The sequence below is a fragment of the Anomaloglossus baeobatrachus genome, chromosome 11 (genome assembly GCF_048569485.1).
Source record: "Anomaloglossus baeobatrachus isolate aAnoBae1 chromosome 11, aAnoBae1.hap1, whole genome shotgun sequence".
NCBI classification, from domain to species: Eukaryota; Metazoa; Chordata; class Amphibia; order Anura; family Aromobatidae; genus Anomaloglossus; species Anomaloglossus baeobatrachus.
The window spans coordinates 68,846,210-68,871,536 of record NC_134363.1 but is presented as its reverse complement, the minus strand read 5'-3'; the positions used below and the strand labels follow the sequence as shown (position 1 = coordinate 68,871,536).

The 25,327-nt window shown below is 45.4% G+C and overlaps 1 protein-coding gene across 2 annotated transcripts in view; it reads right to left on the bottom strand.

The window, feature by feature from the left end:
* ODAD1 (outer dynein arm docking complex subunit 1) overlaps nt 1-25,327 on the bottom strand; it is a 288,275-nt gene that overhangs the window by 59,243 nt on the left and 203,705 nt on the right. For both annotated transcript variants that reach the window (XM_075327544.1, XM_075327543.1), the window contains exon 12: nt 16,260-16,423. In XM_075327544.1, coding sequence (XP_075183659.1) covers nt 16,260-16,423 — 164 coding nt within the window. The remainder of the gene's footprint in view (nt 1-16,259; nt 16,424-25,327) is intronic.

Genomic DNA, 25,327 nt, shown 5'->3' with positions numbered 1-25,327 from the left:
CATGTGTTGAACCCATTGCGGCTTTAGGCCAGAGGTAGGCAGGGATAGGGCGTCGATGCAGGCCGCCACCACAGTTGGTAACGCAGAACGGTTAAGACCAGCTCCTGTCCTACAAGTCCTGCTTGTGCAGCCCAGTGGTATTAACAGGCCTGCTGCTGCTGATGCGCCTGCTGTCCACAGGTGTGGCCCCAATGCACACGGTCAGCGTACTCAATGGCCCCTGTGATGTTAACAGGGAGTTCCTGAGCTGGGTGGGCATGTGGACCCTGTGACGCTAACAGGGCTCCCAGTCTCCAGATCCGAGTGGCGTCTAACTCGGTTCAGGCTACTATTAGTTTCATAGCCACACAGCTCTGTATCCTCCACCTAACCTTCCAGTTGCCAACCTCTCCTTTTCCATCTGGGAGCACGGTGGACACTGACTGCTGATGGGGATATATAGCTTTCTCTTTCTTTTCTTATTAATTTTCGTTATATAGCGGTAACATAGTATATACCACCTTATTCAAATGTGCCAGTCCCACCGTAACAGATGGTGTTTCTTCAGCAAATGTTACTTTTGCTTAACCACCAAACCCACGGACAAAAACTTTTTTCCCCTTTCCAACACACCTGTTCCCCTTTCCACCAGCATCTGTCCTTTTTCAACTCATTTTGTATATGACCAAAAGTGCAACTCTGCAGGGACACCGTACTCAATGCCATCTCAGCACAACAGCCAGCCCTCGGTCCCTCAGATGTGGACAAGTAAAAGACCATTTCCTCCTATCCATGACAAAGCATTGAGATTCACTCTGTGCAGCACTGGTGTTTACTGGAAAAGCAGATCTAAGAATCCGTACCACATTCTGCAGATACTCCTGTATACGTGCGTCCCTTTCTATGGCAGGAATTATTTCGCCAAATTTTGTCTTGTACCAGGGATCGGGGATCTAACAGTGTGGCAACCCAGTAGTTAGCATTACTTCGAATTCGTACAATCCGAGGGTCATGTTGTAGGTTGTGCAGCAAGAAGGCGCTCATGTGTCTTGTGCATCCAGGAGGACCAAGTCCTTGGTGTGTTGGTGGCAGAGAGGTGAGAATCGTGCCTCCTTCCTCTGCCCTCTCCCCCCAACCTTGCACAACCGAAATGTGAGCAAGCTCTCACTCATCTGCTGAGTCTTCCATGCCCATCGACAGTTCGTCCTCCATTTCTTCATGGGCTCCTGCACCTTCCTCAACAATTTTTGCTGATACTATGCGCCCTTGTTAATCCCTCTCCCCCACCGTCCCTTGACTTCCGCCTAGGTGCCGCTCACCGTCTGTACCTTGTAGATCTTATTATCCCTTCTGCATATGACTCCTCCTGTACTTCCTCCCCTTCCTCTTGGACCAACACCTGACTCCGAATAATGCTTACAGTGTGCTCCATCTTGTAGATGACCAGAATTGTCACGCTGAGAATGGCATCGCCAGTGCTAAACATCTTCGTCGACATTTGTAAACTGTGTAGAAGAATGCATAGGTCCTTGATCTGACACCACTCCAGCAGCGTGATCTGCACCACCTCTGGATCAAGTTAGCCCAGGGTATACGTCATACCGTATTTCAGCAGGGCTCTGCGGTGCTGCCACAGACACTGCAACATGTGCAGATTCCAATTCCTGCGTGTCGGAACATCGCATTTCAGGCGTTTAACCGCCAGACCCTAAGACTTCAGGACCGATGAAAGTTGTTGAGCTGCTGGGTGCGAAGGATGAAAGTAAGCACATAGCAGCGTGCCCGCTGCACAAGGTCATGTAGGCCGGGATGGTATTTTAAAAATTGCTGGAGAATCAGATTCAACATGTGAGCCATACAAGGCACGTGTGTCACATTGCCCTGACGAAGGGCCGCGGACAGGTTTGCATCATTGCCGCACACGGCTGTTAAGTCACCAACGTAGTCCACTCAATCAATTTGTACTCCGGTTGCCAGGTGACAACGTGTTCCTTTCATGCATAGTGCTGATGATGGGAAAGGAGTCGATGCCAGCGGCGCAGGTGGACGCAGGTTATGCTCACCCACTGGGCTGCGTTACCTTGACAGATGCAGAACCACAGGCTGAATGTAGGTGGTGGGTATCTCACAGATGAAGTACCATCATTCAGCTACAACCAATGGGAATACACCACACCCTTTTTTAGGCCCCTCCTGTCTGCAGACCACTGCCAGACAAAGCTATGAACCTCTTGTTACTGTTACCCCCAGTTCAATTTTATGATTTTGTGTGCTTGTTACCTGACTACTTTTCCTGCTTGCTGTTTATGTAGCTCGTTGGCCGATCCGCATTTCACCTCTGCTTGTTTTCTGATTAAGTCCTGGCCATCCCATTCTGTTCCTCTTCCTCAATTAATGTTTTGACCCTGCATGACTACTATTCTCTGGAACTGCAGCCTTCCACAGGTATTGATCAACTTGGGCCCTGTGTAATTCCAAATCACTGTATAGGGGTTAAAGGGTTTCAGGGTTCTGGGGGTCCAGCTTGGTGAGTGGCTTCCCTCTAGCCTATCCTTTACAGCCCATCTGAGTGTGTCGATCCAGGCAGGCGTTACACCGTGCCCTCTGCAGAAGGCCATGTAGGCCGGGATAGTGTTTTAAAAATTGCTGGACAACCAGGTTCAACACGTGAGCCATACAAGGCACGTGTGTCACATTGCCCTGAAGAAGGGTCGCAGACTGGTTTGCATCATTGTCGCACCCGGCCTTCCCTGGCTGCTGGTTGAGTGGAGACAACCATTGATGAAACTCGGTCTCACTCTCCAGAGCTTACCGTCCACAACTCATCAGCGGTGTGACTCACATTTCCCAGACATTTCTAAGTAAAGAGTCGACCGCATCATGCTGTTGAGCTCTGCTGCAAGCATAGTAAGGAGGTGTGTGGGATTCCTTGGGCGCAGTTACAAGGAAGGGTGGCCTGACCACACAGGGTTTGGGCCAACATGGAGGACCCACACAAGGTTGAGGAGGCAGAAGCAGTGGAGGAACTTGTACATACAGAGGAAGGATTGACACACAACTCGTGGGGACGGCAAGACTTGTACAGCAAACCCTTTTCCATCTCTCACCATAGTTACCCAGTGCCCAGTCAGCAACATGTAACTCCCCTGTCCATGCTTACTGGTCCAAGTATCTGTGGTGAAATGCACCCTGTCACACACAGAGTTTCTCAAGGAATCGGTGATGTTGTGTGCGACCTGCTGTGGTAGCGCGGGCACGCCTTTCTTGGAGAAGGAGTGGCGACTGGCCATCGGCTCTTGGGGCACTGCAATGGGCATAAGGTCTCGAAAATACTCGGTCTCAAAAGGGTGTAAAGGCAGACTTTCTGTAGCCAACAAGTTGCAGATGCTGAAACTCAACCTCTTAGGCATGTCATGCCCTTCAAAAATCATGTAAAACACAGCGAGGGGACTCCAACCACAGTCTCCCTCATTTCCACTAATTGGGCCACACACACCCCACTTGACTGGCATCAGTTGACCCCCCTTTTCAAAATGAAAAAGATGCTTTGCATGAAGCAATCTCAAAAATACGTGTGCCTTTCACCTCCCCTGGATGACCCAGGGGAAGAAAAGTCCTCTGAGAGCCATGACTTGTTCATCTTGGTTCTTTTTTCAAAAGCGAGGGGACTCCAACCACAGTCTCCCTCGTTTCCACTAATTGGGCCACACACACCCCACTTGACTGGCATCAGTTGACCCCCCTTTTCAAAATGAAAAAGATGCTTTGCATGAAGCACTCTCAAAAATACGCATGCCTTTCACCTCCCCTGGATGACCCAGGGGAAGAAAAGTCCTCTGAGAGCCATTACTTGTTCATCTTGGTTCTTTTTTCAAAAGCGAGGGGACTCCAACCACAGTCTCCCTCGTTTCCACTAATTGGGCCACACACACACCCCACTTGACTGGCATCAGTTGACCTTCCTTTTCAAAATGAAAAAGATGCTTTACATGAAGCACTCTCAAAAATACGCATGCCTTTCACCTCCCCTGGATGACCCAGGGGAAGAAAAGTCCTCTGAGAGCCATGACTTGTTCATCTTGGTTCTTTTTTCAAAAGCGAGGGGACTCCAACCACAGTCTCCCTCGTTTCCACTAATTGGGCCACACACACACCCCACTTGACTGGCATCAGTTGACCCCCCTTTTCAAAATGAAAAAGATGCTTTGCATGAAGCACTCTCAAAACTACGCATGCCTTTCACCTCCCCTGGATGACCCAGGGGAAGAAAAGTCCTCTGAGAGCCATGACTTGTTCATCTTGGTTCTTTTTTCAAAAGCGAGGGGACTCCAACCACAGTCTCCCTCGTTTCCACTAATTGGGCCACACCCCCCCCACTTGATTGGCATCAGTTGACCCCCCTTTTCAAAATGAAAAAGATACTTTGCATGAAGCACTCTCAAAAATACGCATGCCTTTCACCTCCCCTGGATGACCCAGGGAAAGAAAAGTCCTCTGAGAGCCATGACTTGTTCATCTTGGTTCTTTTTTCAAAAGCGAGGGGACTCCAACCACACTCTCCCTCGTTGCCACTAATTGGGCCACACACACCCCACTTGACTGGCATCAGTTGACCTTCCTTTTCAAAATGAAAAAGATGCTTTACATGAAGCACTCTCAAAAATACGCATGCCTTTCACCTCCCCTGGATGACCCAGGGGAAGAAACGTCCTCTGAGAGCCATGACTTGTTCATCTTGGTTCTTTTTTCAAAAGCGAGGGGACTCCAACCACAGTCTCCCTCGTTGCCACTAATTGGGTCACACACACCCCACTTGACTGGCATCAGTTGATCCCCCTTTTCAAAATGAAAAAGATGCTTTGCATGAAGCACTCAAAAATACGTGTGCCTTTCACCTCCCCTGGATGACCCAGGTGAAGAAAAGTCCTCTGAGAGCCATGACTTGTTCATCTTGGTTCTTTTTTCAAAAGCGAGGGGACTCCAACCACAGTCTCCCTCGTTTCCACTAATTGGGCCACACACACCCCACTTGACTGGCATCAGTTGATCCCCCTTTTCAAAATGAAAAAGATGCTTTGCATGAAGCACTCTCAAAAATACGTGTGCCTTTCGCGTCCCCTGGCTGACCCAGGGGAAGAAAAGTCCTCTGAGAGCCATGTCCACATTGTCAGTGGACAGATGCGTGTGCTTATCTGCCAGCAGACCCCAGCAGCACTGAAGAAAGGTTCCGAGAGAACGCTGGCTGCAGGACACGACAAGATCCCCAAGGCGTACGTGGCAAGCTCAGGCAAGTTATCCAGATTGGAAGCCTAAAATGAGCAGGGCTCAAGTTGCACAGTAATGGCATCGATGTTTCCTTGCATATACTCATATATCTGTGTCTCCTCCTCTTTTTCCTTGTCCAGCTCTTTTGTTTTCGCATGAGTATATGTCCTTGTCACTTTCCCATGTGTTTGTGTTGTGTTGTGAGTTGTTTGTCACCTTTTGGACACCTTTGAGGGTGTTTTCTAGGTGTTTTTCTGTGTTTGTGATTGCCTGCCATTGTTTCCTATGCGGTTCGACTTCGGTTCGTCGAACGTTCGACGAACCGAACTCGAACGAGACGTCCGTTCGGCGAACCGAACTCGAGCCGAACCGGGACCGGTTCGCTCATCTCTACTAAGGACTACACATTAGATGAAAACGAGCCAAGGAACTGTTCGTCAATGGCCCCCAAATACAACACAGACTATGCTGGCTAATTTTGGATTTTTTTCACCAATGATTCAATGAGTGCATCCAAAAAAAGGTTTGTTGGTCTGTCATTGATCAAAATGAACAGTCATTTGTTTCACTGAACAAGCCAACGATCTTATGGTGAAAGTCAGCCATTCATGTCCAATCCAGTGAGTATGGGCTCCCTAGCAACGTTTGATCAATATGAGACAAACAGCCAAGGCTTTTTTGGATAAGCACAGTGGGGTGCATGTCAATCTCAGGAGCAATTCTACTGCCTTCAATCTTCAAATGGGCATAACAACTTATCTATAGAAGATTTTCACTACATGATAAGCCACAGCACTGATTCATTCTGCTAATCTTAGCTAGAACTTTAAGAATTAAATACTATACTCTCCTATTAGTCCTAAGGGTATGCTGTTCCTGAACTGACTTAGTGCTGCTCCCTGAAGTTCCTTGTTAACAGGACTGCAGAGCTGACATGCCATCTACACCATGTGACCACTGCAGCCAATCATTAGCTTTGTCAGTGATTCTCAAATAGAGAATGCTAGAATGCCAAGACAAGTGATTAGTTAAAGAGAAGACATCACCACAGCAGCCTTGTTATCAAAGCTCACTGAGGAACTCCTCAGGGGCGGTGCTTGAATAGATTTATTTTAAGCACTACCTGTCCTGGCCTGTTTTTAAATCCTGACAATTCTCTTTAAAGGGAACCAAACATCAGGATTTTGGTGTATAAGTTAAAGCCAGTGCAGTACTGGCACTATCAGGTACAGGCTGTACATACCATTAGTGGCCAGCTCGGATGTTTAGGCTGTGAAATCAAAGTTTATGAAGTTTGAAAATTCATCCACATTTTGATTGACGTGTGCACTTCTCCAGATAATATCCGGGCGGGTTATGCACATGATTCCTGCCCCCCCAACGCCGCCTATTCCGCCCTCTCTCTGGCTGTATGCAAATTTCTCTCTTCAGTTACACGGCGTCGGAGTTGGCGCCTGTGTATAGCGCTTATCTCCAGCGCCATGTTTTTGATACACAGTTTGGTGCTTGAGAGGGCGGCGCATGCGCCCTCGCTTCTTCAGATCTTGTTGTGACCGCGCGAGCGCGCGGTCACAACGGAAATAGAAAACAGCTGATCTTACAGATTAGCTGCAGCAGACGATATCATAGCAGACGTCTGCTGCAGCTAATCAGTAAGATCAGCTGTTCTCCAGTCCTGTTGTGACACCGCGCATGCTCCTGCTGTCACAAAGAGATCTCAAGAAGCGAGGGCGCATGCGCCGCCCTCTCAGACACAAAACTGGGTAATGCGGGCTTCAAAAACATGGCGCTGGAGATAAGCGCTATGCGCAGGCGCCAACTCCGATGCCGTGTAACTGAATAGAGAAATTTGCCTACAGCCAGAGATAGGGAGGAACAGGCGGCGGGAGGGGGGTGGGCGGGAATCATGTGCATAACCCGCCCGGATATTATCTGGAGAAGTGCACACGTCAATCAAAAATTGGATGAATTTTCATGGATTTCACAGCCTAAACATCCGAGCTGCCCACTAATGGTATGTACAGCCTGTGCCTGATAGTGCCAGTGCTGCACTGGCTGCACCTTATATACCAAAATCCTGATGTTTCGTTCCCTTTAAAGAAAACCTATAACGAAGTCCAAAGTGGCAAATTCTTGCTCTTATTTTATTCACGCTGAGTATTAGGGTTTTTTTTTTATCTGCCAAATAGTTTTAGAGATATGGGCCTTCTTATTTAATGCATATTTTTATCATCTTTACCAAGGGTAAAGTGCTCATATTCTCTGGTGGCATGTCTTTACAATGCTATGCATATTTACCCTGTCAACACAATTTTATTTCTTGGTAAACAGTACAAAATTTAGCACCAAATAAAATTTCTCACATCTCTGGAACCATATGGCAGATTGTCATGAAAATTGTTAAATTCCCTCACAAGCAAACCACCATCCCCTTGGTAACTAAGGAAAGCAACAAAAAACTCCAAGACTTAAGGGGGCTTTACACGCTGCGATATCGTTAGGGAATTATCGTCGGGGTCATGGTGTTTGTGACGCACATCCGGCGTCATTAACAATATCGCAGTGTGTGACACTTATGAGCGACCTTAAAAGATCGCAAAATAGGTCAAAATCGTTTGCCGTGGAGAGGTCGTCCTGAAACCAAAAATCGTTGTCTGCTTATTAGTGATGTTATTCCTCGTTCCTGCAGCACCACACATCGCTGTGTGTGACACCGCAGCAGCCACGAACATCTCCTTACCTGCGTCCCAGCGGCAATGTGGAAGGAAGGAGTTGGGCGGGATGTTACGTCCCACTCATCTCTGCCCCACCGCTTCTATTGGACGCCTGCTGTGTGACGTTGCTGTGACGCCGCACCAACTGCCCCCTTAGAAAGGAGGCGGATCACCGGCCAGAGCAACGTCGCAGGGCAGGTAAGTCCGTGTGACGGGGACTAACGAGGTTGTGCGCCACGGGCAGCGATTTGCCCGTGTCGCACAACCGACGGGGGCGGGTACGATCGCTTATAATCTCGCTAGCGAGATCGCAGCGTGTAAAGTGCCCTTTAGTATGGTCAACATTGGAATGTGGTCCAGAACTATTTACAACCTTGACATAAATAAGAACACATGTGAAGAGCAAGAAATCCAAATCCCTTTGTTGTGCTAGATAAAAAAAAACATGAACTAAGATTTTATGTACTGTGTTAATATTAAAGATATGAAAATTCTATTTTGGAAATCCTAACGAAATGGCGATCACAAGACATCATTTTTCTTTCCTGGGCAATGGCTGGAATCCCAGGAAATAGATATTAGGGATATTACACTGTGTGCAGAATTATTAGGCAAATGAGTATTTTGATCACATGATACTTTTTATACATGTTGTCCTACTCCAAGCTGTATAGGCTGAGAGCCAACTACCAATTAAGTAAATCAGGTGATGTGCATCTCTGTAATGAGGAGGGATGTGATGTAATGACATCAACACCCTATATAAGGTGTGCTTAATTATTAGGCAACTTCCTTTCCTTTGGCAAAATGGGTCAGAAGAGAGATTTGACGGGCTCTGAAAAGTTCAAAATTGTGAGATGTCTTGCAGAGGGAAGCAGTAGTCTTCAAATTTCCAAATGTTTGAAGCGTGATCACTGAACAATCAATCAAGCATTTCATGGCAAATAGCCAACAGGGTCGCAAGAAGCATGTTGGGCAAAAAAGACGCAAAATAACTGCCCATGAATTGAGGAAAATCAAGCGTGAAGGTGCCAAAATGCCATTTGCCACCAGTTTGGCCATATTTCAGAGCTGCAACGTTACTGGAGTATCAAAAAGCACAAGGTGTGCCATACTCAGGGACATGACCAAGGTAAGGAAGGCTGAAAAACGACCACCTTAAGAAACATAAAATAAAACGTCAAGACTGGGCCAAGAAATATCTTAAGACTGATTTTTCAAAGGTTTTATTGACTGATGAAATGAGAGTGACTCTTGATGGGCCAGATGGATGGGCCAGAGGCTGGATCAGTAAAGGGCAGAGAGCTCCACTCCGACTCAGACGCCAGCAAGGTGGAGGTGGGGTACTGGTATGGGCTGGTGTTACGGGGGGCTGTCTGATAATAACCTAAAGGAGTATCAGACAGTCAGGGTCCACCGTGCAAAGACTTTGCTGCAGACTATGGCAGAGTGCAATACCTCTGTTAACTCACAGAAGGATATAATAAGTAAGTAAAGCAATTCCTCCCTTACTTGGAGGGTGTGTGGAATGATCTCTGTTAATAATCACAGAGACAAAGGCAATGTGTGCGAAATAGCACCTACCTAGGTCCGCTCTTCTAGTGGTGCAAAAGAGACGAACAGCAGCGTAAGCCGCACAAAGCTCCTACCTGCGTTCGCTCCACTAGTGTGCGAGAACACGAACAACTGCCAGACGCAGTAGAAGGAACGTTACCCTAGCGGCAACGTCCACCTACGAGTCGAATCACAAGGCCCAGCCAGACCATGTGCCTCAGGCACCTGCCTATGTCCGCTCCCCTAAGAGGTAAGGATACGGACAGCAGCCGAAGCTGTAAGGTATAAGAACGCTACCCTGCCGGTAGCGCTCACCTAGCATAGACAGAGGAATGCCTAGAGGAACGCGCACAGAGCGTCTACTCTTATGCATGAACCAAGAGGACTGAGCGCCATGCGGCGTGTGTCAGGGTCTTATATAGACTCTGTGCCTCATCCAAGATGGAGGACACCAGAGCCAATCCGCTGTCAGAACGACAGGAGTGACGTCATGCTGGCCTATCACCGAGCAAGGCGTCACAAGCACATGACCAGCGACCAATCGGCACAGAAGGTGTCAGAGACATGTGATCTCGTGTCAGCGATGATGTCACCCGCACATGGGCAATGGCTCCAAGACAGGACTTAGTCTCCAGCGCTCGCACATGTGCAGTAGCAAGAAATCTGGACTTAGTCTCCAGCGCTTGCACATGTGCAGTAGCAAGAAATCTGGACATAGTCTCCAGTGCTCGCAGCAACCGTAACAGGCTGGTATCATCAAAGATAAACTTGTGGGACCTTTTCGGGTTGGGCATGGAGTGAAGCTCAACTCCCAGTCCTACTACTAGTTTCTGGAAGACAATTTCTTCAAGCAGTGGTACAGCAAGAAGTCGGTATTATTCAAGAAAAACATGATTTTCGTGCAGGACAATGCTCCATCACATGCATCCAACTATTCCACAGCGTGGCTGGCCACTAAAGGTCTAAAAGATGAAAAAATAATGACATGGCCCCCGTGTTCACCTGATCTGAACCCCATAGAGAACCTGTGGTCCCTCATAAAATGTGAGATCTACAGGGAGGGAAAACAGTACACCTCTCAGAACTGTGGCTGGTAGGCTGTGGTGGCTGCTGCACGCAATGTTGATCGTAAACAGATCAAGCAACTGACAGAATCTATGGATGGTAGGCTGTTGAGTGTCATCATAAAGAAAGGTGGCAATATTGGTCACTAATTATTTGGGATTTTGTTTTTGCATGTCAGAAATGTTTATTTCTAAATTGTGTGCAGTTATATTGGTTTACCTGGTGAAAATAAACATGTAAAATGGGAATATATTTGGTTTTTATTAAGTTGCCTAATAATTCTGCACAGTAATAGTTACCTGCAGAAACAGATATCCTCCTAGGATAGCCAAATCTAAAAAAAAAACACAAAAATTTTAAAAAATATTAAGCTTTGATATTTATGAGTCTTTTGGGTTGATTGAGAACATAGTTGTTGATTAATAATAAAAAAAATCCTCTAAAATACAACTTGCCTAATAATTCTGCACAAAGTGTAGATGAGGCCAGGTATGTCATGTTTTCTATCTATGAATAGGAAATTCATGGTGGGAAACATGACGCTAATATCCTTTGCAGTTAAACCCCAGGAACAAAGAAAAAAACTGTTGAATGTTGAAAACTGGAATTCCATAATTTCCTGAAGGTCCCACAGTCCGCCACTATGAGGTCATCTGGGGGATGGTGGCCTGAGGTATTAAAAGACACTTGCCACATTTTTAGATGGTTCAGTTCGTGGAGGGCACAGACAAGCTGTGGTTCTGTCCATTTGTACTATAAGGAGTCCCTCCCTGCAAGTCATACCTGTGGCATGAGTCTTAGTAAGCTTCTTGTTTATCCTTGTTTTTTTATGTGACTGTTTATATTATATTGCATTGACTCCTTTTGTAAAATTGTGTATATTTTTAGAAACACTGCCTACTCTTTTGGATTAAATATATAAAATTTAATAGCTTCGTTCCTCTTGTTCTATATAAACCACAAACCCGAATATGCCTTAAACTATCTGCAACAGGTGTCCAATCCACCTATAACTGATTGATGGTGGCAGCAAGTATTTTGCTTGAGTCATTGTGGGTCTTGGCGGTGACTGGACCAGAGGTATAAACATGTTCCATAAGCTGGAATCAGTGTTAGATACATACATACACGTTGTGTGTTTTTTTTATATATATATATATATATATATATATATATATATATATATATATATATATATATATATATATATATGTATATGTATATATATATATATATATATATATATATATATTACACACACAGTACAGACCATAAGTTTGTTTGGACATACCTTCTCATCTCTAGAACAACTGTTAAGAGGAGACTTTGTGCAGCAGGCCTTCATGGTAACATAGCTGCTAGGAAACCACTGCTAAGGACAGGCAACAAGCAGAAAAGACTTGTTTGGGCTAAAGAACACAAGGAATGGACATTAGACCAGTGGAAATCTGTGCTTTGGTCTGATGAGTCCAAATTTGAGATCTTTGCATCCAACCACCGTGTCTTGGTAGAAAAGGGAAACAGATGGACTCTACATGCCTGGTTCCCACCGTGAAGCATGGAGGAGGAGGTGTGATGGTGTGGGGATGCTTTGCTAGTGAAACTGTTGGGAATTTATTCAAAATTGGAGGCATACAGAACCAGCATGCCTACCACAGCATCTTGCAGCGGCGTCCTATTCCATCCGGTTTGCGTTTAGATAGACTATTATTTATTTTTCAACAGGACAAGGACCCCAAACACACCTCCAGGCTGTGTAAGGGCTATTTGACTAAGAAAGAGAGTGATGGGGTACTACGCCAGAAGACCTGGCCTCCACAGACACCAGACCTGAACCCAATCGAGATGGTTTGGGGTGAGCTGGACCGCAGAGTGAAGGCAAAAGGGCCAACAAGTGCTAAACATCTCTGGGAACTCCTTCAAGACTGTTGGAAGACCATTTCCGGTTACTACCTCTTGAAGTTCAGCAAGAGAATGCCAAGAGTGTGCAAAGCAGTAATCAAAGCAAAAGGTGGCTACTTTGAAGAACCTAGAATATAAGACATATTTTCAGTTGTTTCACACTTTTTTAAGTATTTCATTCCACATGTTTTAATTCATAGTTTTGATGCCTTCAATGTGAATCTACAATTTTTAGAGTCATGAAAATAAAGAAAACTCTTTGAATGAGAAGGTGTGTCCAAATTTTTGGTCTGTACTGTATATACTCGAAGGTGTCCCGATTCTAACGTATCGAGTAGTCTAGAATGTGTGTGTAGGTTAGCAGATTGAATAATAAGGTAATGAATGGACTGGAGGGGTTAGGTTTAATTTAGTATTCTTATAATTGTTTATTGGTTTTAAAATGACAAACAACAGAAGGAACAGTTTTAATAGATGAATCTAATGTTTAATGATGTCCATGGCTTGTAATGAAGGAAGGCCATGAACAGTGTAAAGTTAAGTAAAAATATGCTGATGCTGTGATGTTGCCCCGTGCTGTTATGTGCCCCCATCGTGGTGCAGCCACCATCCTGACCTGTGCCCCCATCCTGCAGGGTAAAGTGTGCGGGGGGCGGAGTGCGGGGTGGGTGGAGCCGATCGGGGCCATGGCACTGAGGATGTCAGTGCCGGAGACTGCATGGCTGAGGACAGGTAACTATCCAGGTCTGTGTATGTGTGTGTGTTCGGGCACTTTCACACTTGCGTTCAGCGCAATCCACCACCGCTATGGAGAATAGCGCAGTCCGTTAACGCACTGCGCTATTCTCCATAGACTTGTATTGGCGACGCACTGTAACGCAAGTGTCTGCGTTGCATCCGCTGGACGACGCTACGTCGTTAATTTTATGCAGCGTCGGGCAGAGGGAATGCTGCATGTAGCGTTTTTTGGGTCGTTTAAATATCGCACCTTGACGGATTCCGTTAGTTTCCGCAATGCACTAAGTGGCGGAATCCGCTGACGAATCCCGTCACGTTCTACTGCGCATGGTCAGCATGTCCAGTAGAATGCTCTAAATAGTTTAAAATCACTCCTGGTCTCTCTCCCCCCTCTCCCCCCTTTCTCTCATACTCACTGATCAAGGTCACGGCGCTGCACGGCTGTCACAAAGCTCCGGCGGCTTTTCCTCTTTTAAAAATGCCGGCCGCTCATTATTCAATCTCGTATTCCTTTCCTGCGCCCACCGGTGCCTATGATTGGTTGCAGTCAGACCCGCCCCTATGCTGAGTGACAGCTGTCTCACTGCAACCAATCACAGCCTCCGGTGGGCGGGTCTATATCGTGCAGTTAAATAAATAAATAATTAAAAAAAACGACGTGCGGTCCCCCCAATTTTGATACCAGCCAAGATAAACCCATACGGCTGAAGGCTGGTATTTTCAGGATGGGGAGCCCCACGTTATGGGGAGCCCCCCAGCCTAACAATATCAGCCAGCAGGCGCCTGGAATTGCCGCATCCATTAGATGCGACAGTCCCGGAACTCTACTCGGCTCATCCCGAATTGCCCTGGTGCGGTGGCAATCGAGGTAATAAGGAGTTAATGGCAGCAGCTCATAGCTGCCGCTAAGTCCTAGGTTAATCATGGTAGGTGTCTCCCCGAGATACCTTCCATGATTAACCTGTAAGTTAAAGAAAATAAACACATACACCCGAAAAAATCCTTTATTTGGAATAAAAGACAAAAAAAAAACCTCTTTCACCACTTTATTAAACCCCCAAATACCCCTCCAGGTATGACGTAATCCACAGAGGTTCCACAACGCTTTCAGCTCTGCTACATGAAGCTGACAGGAGCGGCAGGAGAACACGACTGCTCTCTATCAGCTCCGCGCAGTAACTGAAGTGAGCCGTGCGATCAGCTGTGCCCTCATTCAGGTGACCCGCGGACACAGCTCTCGGGTGGAGGACTGCAGCTGTGGCCGCGGGTCACCTGAGTGACGGTACAGCTAATCGCGCGGCTAACTGCGGTCCCTCAGGGGATTTGCGGTCCCCTCTCTCTCTCCTTCCGACCGCAAATCTCCTTTTCCCGGCAAAACATTAAAAAAAAACCCAAAAAAACAAAAAAAGTTCTTTTACAGGAATCTGTTACTTTTTTAGCACACTATTTGCAACGCATCTATCACATGCGTCACACAACGCACTGTGACGGATGCCTCACACCGCAAGTGTGAAAGCAGCCTAATGTGTGTGGGGGCGGACTGTGGGGTGGGTGGAGCCGAGCGGGCCCATGGCGCTGAGGACGTCAGTGCCGGGGACTGCATGGCTGGGGACAGGTGACTATCCAGGTGTGTGTGTGTGTGTTCAGTGTATACATGCGGAGGGCGGAGTGCGGGGTGGGCAGGGGCGAGCGGGGAAAAGTGTCGGGTTTCGTCCTGTTGGCCCGTAGTTTGGGCTGTTCAGTTAGGCTCCTTGCACACGTAGCCAGGGTAAATATCATGTAACTAAGCAAAGCGCTTTGCTTGGTTACCCGATATTTACCTTGGTTACCAGCGTACACCGCTTAGTGCTGGCTCCTTGCACACTTAGCCAGGGTAAATATCGGGTAACTAGGCAAAGCGCTTTGCTTAGTTTCCCGATGTGTACCCTGGTTGCGTGTGCAGGGAGCCTTAGCCAAGCCGTTATTCGCAGGCTCTTTAGCGCATGCGCTGTGGCGATGGTTGTCACTGTAATGACGTCATTTTGGAGCAAGACAGACAGACAGAATAAGGCAATTATATATATAGATATATATATATTACCCTCGCTGTCAGCACCTCAATAGTCAGCATAAAATTAGAACAGTCACAGCCTTACTTACTTATTGTCTATCAATTCCTTAATTCTCCTGTTGATAAGGGGGCACTAGGAAGCTATTTTATGACAACTTGATGAACAGTGGTAGGAATATTTAGGAAAACAGTGGGAATAAAAAATGAATAAAAAAACCTTGTCAAGATTGACCTGGTGAAAGGCTTTACTTAAGTCCTAAAAATTCTGTTATTCTGTTATTTTTATGCAATATATAATATTAATGTTGTAAAAAATACAATGTTTTTTAAATAATATAAAATGTTCTTTCAAGATGTAAAACTTTATTAAAAGTGACAAATGTGCACTAAACTTTCCCTTAGACCTTACTTTTCATTTGTATTGTATCCTCGTGCGTGCGAATCCAGTCATTTTGTTAGTTGCCACCCAATTGTACTTTGGATAAGACAATGCTTTAGAATCTGACAAAACCCTTCACAAATATAATTTTGCTTAGTTAGCAGCAATACTCAGGTGTTTTTGAAGGACTTTCTGAGGGCATCAGAGATTAAGAAGGTTGCGGGCTCTGGGAATACATATTTCTAAGCCCACGTTGTATCTATCAGGCTTTACCCATCTATGCATGCGTATTATTGAGACTCTTGTTAATATAACCAAATGAGTTCAATCCAAGCCGGCTGAACGCAATGAAAACGGTTTATTTTAACCTTGGCAAAAAATGGAAGAAAGTGAAGCCATTTTTATAATATTGCTTCTGGAATTGAACGGAGATTGCATCCTTATAGGATAGTCACACTCCGAGCCGGCTGCTTGTGTGTTCTCACGAGGGAATATATTAGACTGAGTACATTTTGTAAAAACATGCTCCGTCCTTGATAGCGGATTACCCATTCTAACCATGCCTTGCACTTAGTGATGTCCCTACATGTAGTGATGAGGTTATTCCATCTACCTTAGAGTCGAGGAAGGACTGAGCGGCCAGGAGCTCGTTAGTTTTCTGCTCAATGAGGCCAAGGTACTGCATTATGTTTGCTTCACGAATGCTAGATGAAGAGCCCAACATTTCGTCCAGGACGGAGCGGTCGCAATTTATCTTCTTGAACAAGGAATCAATTCCTAAGAAATAAGAACCATTATTTTAACAGAAAGTAGAAGTCCAGCTTCGTTATATACATGTAAATGCAAACAGGTATCAGAGTGGTATAAATAAAAACTTAAATATGCAAAGCAATAGGACCACTATGGATTGTGATACTAAAGTAAACTTAATTTAAGCTTAAAAGTTCAAATGCAAAAAATATACATAGTAAGTATGTATTTTAATGTAAAGGTAACAGCAATATACAAACATTATTTTAGACTGGATATAATGTTAAAGGCAGAACTCACAGGCTGCGTCGCAGCGCACGTCGCCTTTCATTCCTCCATACTGCAAAGCCTCTATACAGTATAGGTGCTTCTTGCGACTCCATATGTAGAGACATTCTAGCAATGATTCTACAGGGCAATAATACCATATCAATGGAACATGTTTGATTTTGTGTCAGAGAAATATGGTATGAAACTTAAAATATAAGGATTTGATAGCGGTCTATGGGTGATGTGTATGAAGGAATGGGCCAGCCCCCAGGCACCGCTAAGGAGCCTCCAGGTGCAGACATGGCTTTGGGTGAGGTGCATGGCCCTTACGTGCTGTTTCGAGCAGCTGCTCATCACCCCAGCTGTCAGTCATCAATGCTGTCAGGTAGTAAGACACATAACATCATAGTTCACTTGGTCAACCAGTTTTGTTTACTTTTATTCTTCACACCATTATGACATACATGGCCTTTCTTTCGCTCTCTATGGGGTATTGCTCTTCGTTCTGTCCCCCGCTATTTCGGACATCAACCTCAATACTCTCGGGTTTGTAACTCCTTCGCCCTACTACCGCACACCTTCGTCTGCTTATGGGCTCCGATTGCTTCTCTAGCCAGATTAGTCTCTAAGCTCGTTGGGGTGAACCATAGGTTCCGAACCTCCAGAGGTTACCTCGGGGTTCCCTGCCTGGCTCTAGCACTGAAGCCACACCATTATGACATACATGGCCTTCCTTTCACTATCAGTGGGGTACTACTCTTTGTTCTGTCCCTTGCTATTTTGGATATCATACTCAATACTCCCGAGTTTGTACCTCATTTGCCCTAATACTGCACACCTTCATCTGCTTATGGGTTCCGATGGCTTCTCTAGCCATATGAGTCTCTAAGCTCGTTGGGGTGAACCATAGGCTCTGAACCTCCAGAGGTTACCTCGGGGTTCCCTGACTGGCTCTAGCACTGAAGCCACATCCTCTCACTTTGAACCCACTTCTCGACTGACCCTCGCCTGGAGCTTCCTCTTCCAGCCACCTGTCACTCTGCCCTGCCACCTGTCACTCATCCCTTTCACTACCTTAACTCCATCTTAACATCTCTTCTAAAACAAGTTCTACTGCCGGCTAACCGGATCGCTTGATCGCAGCATTTTTAGCTCTGCTAAATCCGGAACATACTCTTCTCTAAACAACTTAAATATCAACATATGCATTTATAATATTTCACAATAAATATACGAGACATACCACGGTTACATCATGGGGGTACTGCCCACCTAAGCACTGAAAGTAAAAAATCTAAGAAGACAGTTTTTGTTCCTACATTGCTATTCATCTAAGGAACTTGAAGATCATGGCGCCATCATAAGCTCCCATGTGATGTTGTCCATCATCAGTTAGAAATGGGAATGTGTCACTCAGTAGTTCTAATGAGATTGTGTCCATCAGCTTAGCTAATGAGCATCACATAGAAGTGAAGATGGCCTGTCTAAACAGACAATTTAATGTGCAATGGCAACCAAGGCCGTCAATTGGTGGTCTTCCTAATCCACAATAGGTTGACCGAACAAACTACGTACGTTGTCTGTTTTTGACAACCCCTTGTTAGGTTTCTTCAAGATTATACAAGTCTGATATGTAGAAATAATATATAGAGAAAAAAGAATTAGCAAAATATTTAATTAATATTCAAACAATTACATATGGACTTTTTACTCTCGGAGTTAAAGATATATCCTTGGTCTGTCCATGTGCATGTCTTCTGTGTTACGAAGGTTCTTACAGAGTTATTTATATTGAAGGGTACTTAGTATGTATTTGTCCACTTCACTATAGCCTTGTTCCAATAAACTTTTATACAAACATTCCTATCAAGAGTACATCAAGGCCTTTTCAAGATCACTCCAGCAGTGAATTAGTTAGTGAAAATGAATGTATGGCGAAGCAAAGTAATCTGTGGAGGTGGAAATTAATTATGTTTCGAGAGCCATGCTTATCAGCCTTGTGTCTCCTTTACAAGCTGTTAGCAAAGCCAACATTGACTGAACTGTAAATTGGTCACCAGCGTTCTCACTTGGAGTGTGTACAGTTGGTCGTAAAGCTATTTCCGCACATGATGAAACCATTGTTTGCACTGACAATGTGGATGACCAGATTTTGTTTGATATGTACTATGTTTGGAATACTAATAGAACGACAGTTTCACCGACAGACGTGGTAAATCAAAAAATGTAATCAACAATGTGCCTCATTTAGCTACAAAAAATTTGCTTCAAAAGAAAAAGTGATTTAAAGGGAACCTGTGGTGGTGGTAACATGATTTTCATGAACTGGCATCCCTTGCTAGCTCCTGGAAATATCGTGCATGAGTATGGCTAATTTCAGCCACATCAATGTGCCTTTAAAGCAGGGTGTACACTTTCCAGCTTCATTAGGCTCTAGGCGCATTGCCCATGACAAAAATTTCAAAAGACGTATATGAAAGCTGCTTTCTGGACTTCCAGTCATGCACAATGTGCCTAATGAAGCCAGGAAGCGTCCACTCTGCTTCAAAGGCTCACTGACGTGGCCGAAATTAGTAGTGCGCATGCGCCCACAGGGGTGTGTTAACATGGAAAAAGGGTCTGGAGAACTAACACCTCTGCGACTAGTCACAGGACCTAATTAGCATAGGGAAAGCAAGGAGCAAGGTTTATAAATATTTTTTGTAAACATTCATATTGGTGGAATAGCACTATACAGAGCTGGTTAGGCTGGCGATTTGGGAATAAAGGCATGAATGCTGCTGATTGGTGGGCACAGTAGACCTGACAGGCTCCGTTTAATTTTTATTGTTTACAAGAGGTGATAGCATGAAGTGGGAACAGTGTGGAGGCCATATCTTATAGGCCAAGATGGTGTATAGGGTATAGTTCTTGAGGGGGCAGTGTGGTGGTTTTAAAAGTGCTTTACACACTGGGACATCGCTAGCGATTGCTATCGATGTTGCATGCGATTGCACCCGCCCCCGTCGTTGTAATGATATGTGGTGATCGCTGCCATAGCGAACATTATCGCTATGGCAGCGTCACACGGTCATACCTGTTCAGCGACAGGGCTGTGACGGCCAAACGATCCCTCTCTCAAGGGGAAAATGCGTTCGGCGTCACAGCGACATCACTAAGCGGCCGGCCAATAGAAGCGGAGGGGTGGAGATGAGAGGGACGTAACATGCCTTCCTCATTGCCGGTGGATGCAGATAAGGACATGTTCGTCGTTCCTGCGGTGTCACACATAGCGATGTGTGCTGCCGCAGGAACAACAAACAACATCGTACCTGTGGCAGCAACGATATTAAGGAAATGAGCGACGTGTCAACGAGCAACGATTTTTCACGTTTTTGTGCTCGCTGATCGTCGCTCATTTGTGTTACACGCTGCGATGTCGGTAACGGCGCTGGATGTGCGTCACTAACGACGTGACCCCGACGATATATCAATAGCGATGTTGCAGCGTGTAAACCACCCTTAAGTTTATAAGGGGGACAATGTGGCAATTATAATTCATAAGGGAATAGTGTAGAATGATCATTCATAGAGCAACAATGTGGCAGTTATAACTCATACAGGGACAGTGTGGAGGTTATATTTGATAAGGGGACAGAGGCAGTTTTAGCTCATAAAGGTACAATTGGTTGTTAAAGATTATAAGGCGGGATAGGAAGGTTAAGGAGGGACAATATGGATGCTATAGTTCATAAGGGCAAACAGTGTAGCAGATGTAGTTCATAAGGGGGACATTGTGGAGTCAATATTTTATTGCAGGGGAAAATTTGGAGGCAATGTACCATAAAGGAAACAATGTAGCAGACATATTTTGTGCAGGGAGCACAGTGAGGAGGTAATTATTGAATGGCATAGCATGGGCAGATATTTATTTTCAGAGACACTATAATGATCACAAAACTACAACTTGTCTATTTTGGACTCTTTATACAAAGGAAGCAATGACTGGGGAAGGACATCATGGTTGGAAAAATAGAAGGAACAAGGTGAAGAGGAAGACCAGCAAACCGATGGGTTGATACTATTAAGATAACAGCAGAGAAGACCCCAATTGCCACCACACCAGGGCAATCGGGATGAGCCAGGTAAAGTTCCGGAATTGTCACATCTATTGAATGCTACAATTCTGGGCTGCTGCAGGCTGCTAGTATTAGGCTGGGGTGGCCCAATAACCATGGGTCTCCCCAGCTTTAGAATACCAGTCCCCAACTGTCGGGCTTTATCATGGCTAGGTATCAAAATTGGGGGTTAAGAGCAAGCAGTGTTTTAAAATCATTTACTGAAAGAAAAAAAAAAAAGCAGCATGCGGTTCCTTTTATTTTTATACACAGCCACGATAATTATATAGCTGGAGGCTGGAGCCTGTAGCCGTCCGTATGCTTTATCTGTGCTGGTATCAGTATATAGGGGATCCTACTCAAATTTTATTTTTAATTTAGTTTTACACCACAATAGTGACCCGCCCGTCTGACTGCAACCAATCAGAGATTCGGAGGGCGTAGGTGGGCAGCGGAAGCAGTGAATATGGATGAGCAGTAATGAGTGGCACTGGAAGAAAAGTGAGCGACCACAGAAGCAGTTACAGCCACGCCGGAGACTTGGTAAGTGTAGTGCGCTTGCTCCATTCTCCCTATTGCTTCAACCACCATTTTTAAGCACTGGATTCTGGTCTCGATAAACTTATATGGGGACCAGCATCCAGCCAGATATCTGGGATCAATGCACGGCCAGAGCGTTTTTTGTTGTTTTTTTTTTAACTTGATTAGACCCACCGCTCCCGGTTATCTGCGAGTCAGTTCATCACTATTCTTCAGTAGTACTAATATTCTTTATATGTGTCCATCATTCCTCAGGCTTTCTATCATCCATGTCCAGTGATATAAATGGGTTTTGCAGACCATTCCCAAAAACATCAGATGTTGGTCAAATCAAAGTTGGAAACAACATGTCGTATGTTTACGCAACTTATATAGTATACTGTCTTGTTAAGGACTTTCCTTCTAACATAGTGTCCTTTCTTGTGCTGTCTCTTATTGCATAGCATCCTCCTTTATATATAGTGCCTTTACTTATTACATAGCATAGTCCTTTATTTTGCATTGCGCGTTCATTATTAAATATCATCCTGCCACATTAGAAATAGAATCATAGGGCACTTTCCTGTTATGTATTCCACCATATTATTATATGGTGTCCTCCCTTATTATGTATAGCACCATCTATTATATCATGACTAGAGATGAGCGAACCCGTTGAAGTTTGGTTCGGCAGGTTAAGCCGGACTTTAGATAAAGTTTTGGACCTGGACTTGAGCTGACCAAATGCAGCCAGCCATAAACGGATCACTTCTGAGGGTGGGTGGGCAGTATTTTTCCATTTTTTTAGGGGTGCTTACTATATCTAATCAAGCTGTTGTTACCCTCAGTGCGAGCTGTTTAAGCACTGCAAGTGGCTCGCATTGGGCTGAGCACTAAGTGCACCTGAGCACAGTGATGTGAGTGGTTTGCATACGTAAAGCACCTGAACTCCAAACCCAAGCTCTGTGTTTGTTTGTTTTTTTTTAAAAAAAAGGTCTGTGTTCAGTACGAACACCGAACCTCGAGTTCGCTCATCTCTAATCGTAATTTCTCATTATGGAAAGCGCTGCCCCTTATTACATAGCATCTTCATATGTTATATATGCCCTGACCCGTTATCCCGTTATGACATAATGTCCTTTCTTGCCATGTATAATGCCATCCTGTTATTAGATATTATTCATCTTCATTTTGTAGAACTCTCACCCTTTTATTACATAGTATCCTCCCTTTTTATGTAATACACTGTACCTTATTTCATAGTGTCCTCTCTTGTTACGTATAGAGCTGTTCATAAGTTAAAAACTTTGAGGCAGCATGGCCTTGGTGAGAGCTGCAATTGGTAACTTCTCTCTGCAGTATATACTTGTTTTACATCACAAATGAGAGACTATATCACAGGGTATAAAATGACTAAATATGGACACATATAGTGGTCCTCAGATTGGGGTCGCTGGTTGTTCCTTATCTCAGAGGTAAGCTTGATGGTAACCAGGTCTGAACCCTCAGTGTGACCCTGTCCCAGCCCTCTTCTTACTCCCCCTCTCCACCACCCTCGAAGGTGGGCTGGACACACAGTAACTGTTGGTATATGCAACAGATGAGGACTTCTTTGTATGTGTGAAGGAGAACTTTGTGCTGATCTGGCAGTGGATGGCAATGTTGTATGAGGTTTGCTTGCTCACTGTGTTTTGGAAGGTCTCTGTTTTTTCTTCCTGGTTTCAGTTTCTCTTCCTGATGCAATGCTGTATGACTGTGCATATTTTTACCTAATGCTCTAAGAAGTAAAGAGCTATTTATCCCATGTAATCTGCTCTGTGAATCTTCTTCTACACCTGGGAAGCTAGAAGCTGTGCAACAGTAACAATCCCCACAAAACAACACAGACAGGGGAAAAAAAACAAAACTGGTACACACTGCACACAAACACAAAGGAGAGACAATACGAATATGGGAGGGAATAATGTATAAAAAAGGAAGTAAATGCACAAGGAAACTTCCACACCACTCAAACAGCAAACTACAGGTCACCACAAATAGGTTTGCCACCAAGACCAAAATCGCAGAAGCATAAGATGAAGCTATTATCGGCAGCAATCAAACAGACTCTCCAAGCTTAAATAGGGAGGAGACAGCTAAAGAGGAATTAACAATCTGAGTCTCCAATAGTCGGACACCACTCCACAGGACTTAACTCCTGCAGAACTGGGAAGCACAGGAAAAAACTCAGCTGACAGCGGGCAGAAGCTGAGCAACTAGGAGACATCAAGTTGCCTGCCAGATTCTGCAATGTGAACAGAGTCTGACACCGCGCGGCACCCCTTGAGTGTGGACCTGAACACGAAATGACAGTCTAAAGGCCCCGTTATACGCAACGACATCGCTAACGAGATATCGTGGGGTCACGGAATTTGTGATGCCCATTCGGCGTCGTTTGCGACGTCGTTGCGTGTGACACCTACGAGCGACCGTTAACGATTCGAAATAAGGGAGAAATCGTTGATTGTTAACACGTCGTTCCTTTTCAAAAAATCGTTGATCTTTTAGGACGCAGGTTGTTCGTCATTCCTGAGGCAGCACACATCACTACGTGTGACACCCCGGGAATGACGAACAACAGCGTTCCTGCGTCCTCCGGCAATGAGGTGGGAGTGACGTTCATTCGGCTGCTCTCCGCCCCTCCGCTTCTATTGGTGGCCCGCTGTGTGACGTCGCTGTGACGCCGCACGAACCTCTCCCTTAAAAAAAGTTTGTTCGGTGGCCACAGCGACGTCGTTAGGAAGATGTGTGCGTATGACGTGCGGTACCGATATTGTGCGCCACGGGCAGGGATTTGTCCGTGACGCACGCACGACAGGGGCGGGTGCGATCGCTAGCGACATCGCTAGCGATGTCGCTGCGTGTAATGCGACCTTAATTCTCACTCAGATAATATGGTAGGCGGAAACTAATTTTAAAATTCAGAAAATTCTTTTCATCCTTATAAAAAGACATTAAGTGTCCAATCTAGTTAAGATTTTATAGGACATCTAAAGCCCACTTTACACGTTGCAATTAGTTGTACAATCGCATTTGCGATGTGACACGCCCAGGTTGCATAGGGGATCTATGAGATTTCACGTTGGTCGTTCATTTGCTGTCACACGAGCGTTAGTAGTCTATGTTAAATTGATCAATGTTATGTGCGATCCTTTAGATCATGTGTTCTGTGACGTATGCATTGGGCACCTTTTTTTTTTTTTTATTTATTGACTTGCCAAGCGTGTGTAATGTGTAGGGATGTGTTTTTACTATGTCATCTGCCATTCAGCTCTGCTACATGGCCGCTGACAGCAGACACAGACAGCCATGTAGCAGAGCTGAATGGCAGATGACAGCAGACACAGACAGAGCCGCACTGTCAGAATGAACTCGGGTGAACTTCACCCGACTTCATTGTCATGCTGCGGCTCTGTCTGTGTCGCGTCCTGATTAGCGGTCACCAGTGAAGGACTCACCGGTGACCGCTAATCTCCTAAATTACTGAAGTTAGCAGCCCTCTCTCATACTCACCAATCCCCGATCCCCGGCGCTGCACGGCGTTCACACTGCTCCGGCGGCTTTTACTGTTTTGAAAAAGCCGGCCGCCAATTAAACAATTTCGTATTCCCTGCTTTCCCCGCCCACCGGCGCCTATGATTGGTTACAGTGAGACACACCCCACTCTGAGTGACAGGTGTCACACTGCACCCAATCACAGCAGCCGGTGGGCGGGTCTATACTGTGTAGTGAAATAAATAATTAAATAATTAAAAAAAATGGCGTGCGGTTCCCCCCAATTTTAAAACCAGCCAGATAAAGCCATACGGCTGAAGGCTGGTATTCTCAGGATGGAGAGCTCCACGTTATGGGGAGCCCCCCAGCCTAACAATATCAGCCAACAGCCGCCCAGAATTGCCGCATACATTATATGCGACAGTTCTGGGACTGTACCCGGCTCTTCCCGATTTGCCCTGGTGCGTTGGCAAATCGGGGTAATAAGGAGTTATTGGCAGCCCATAGCTGC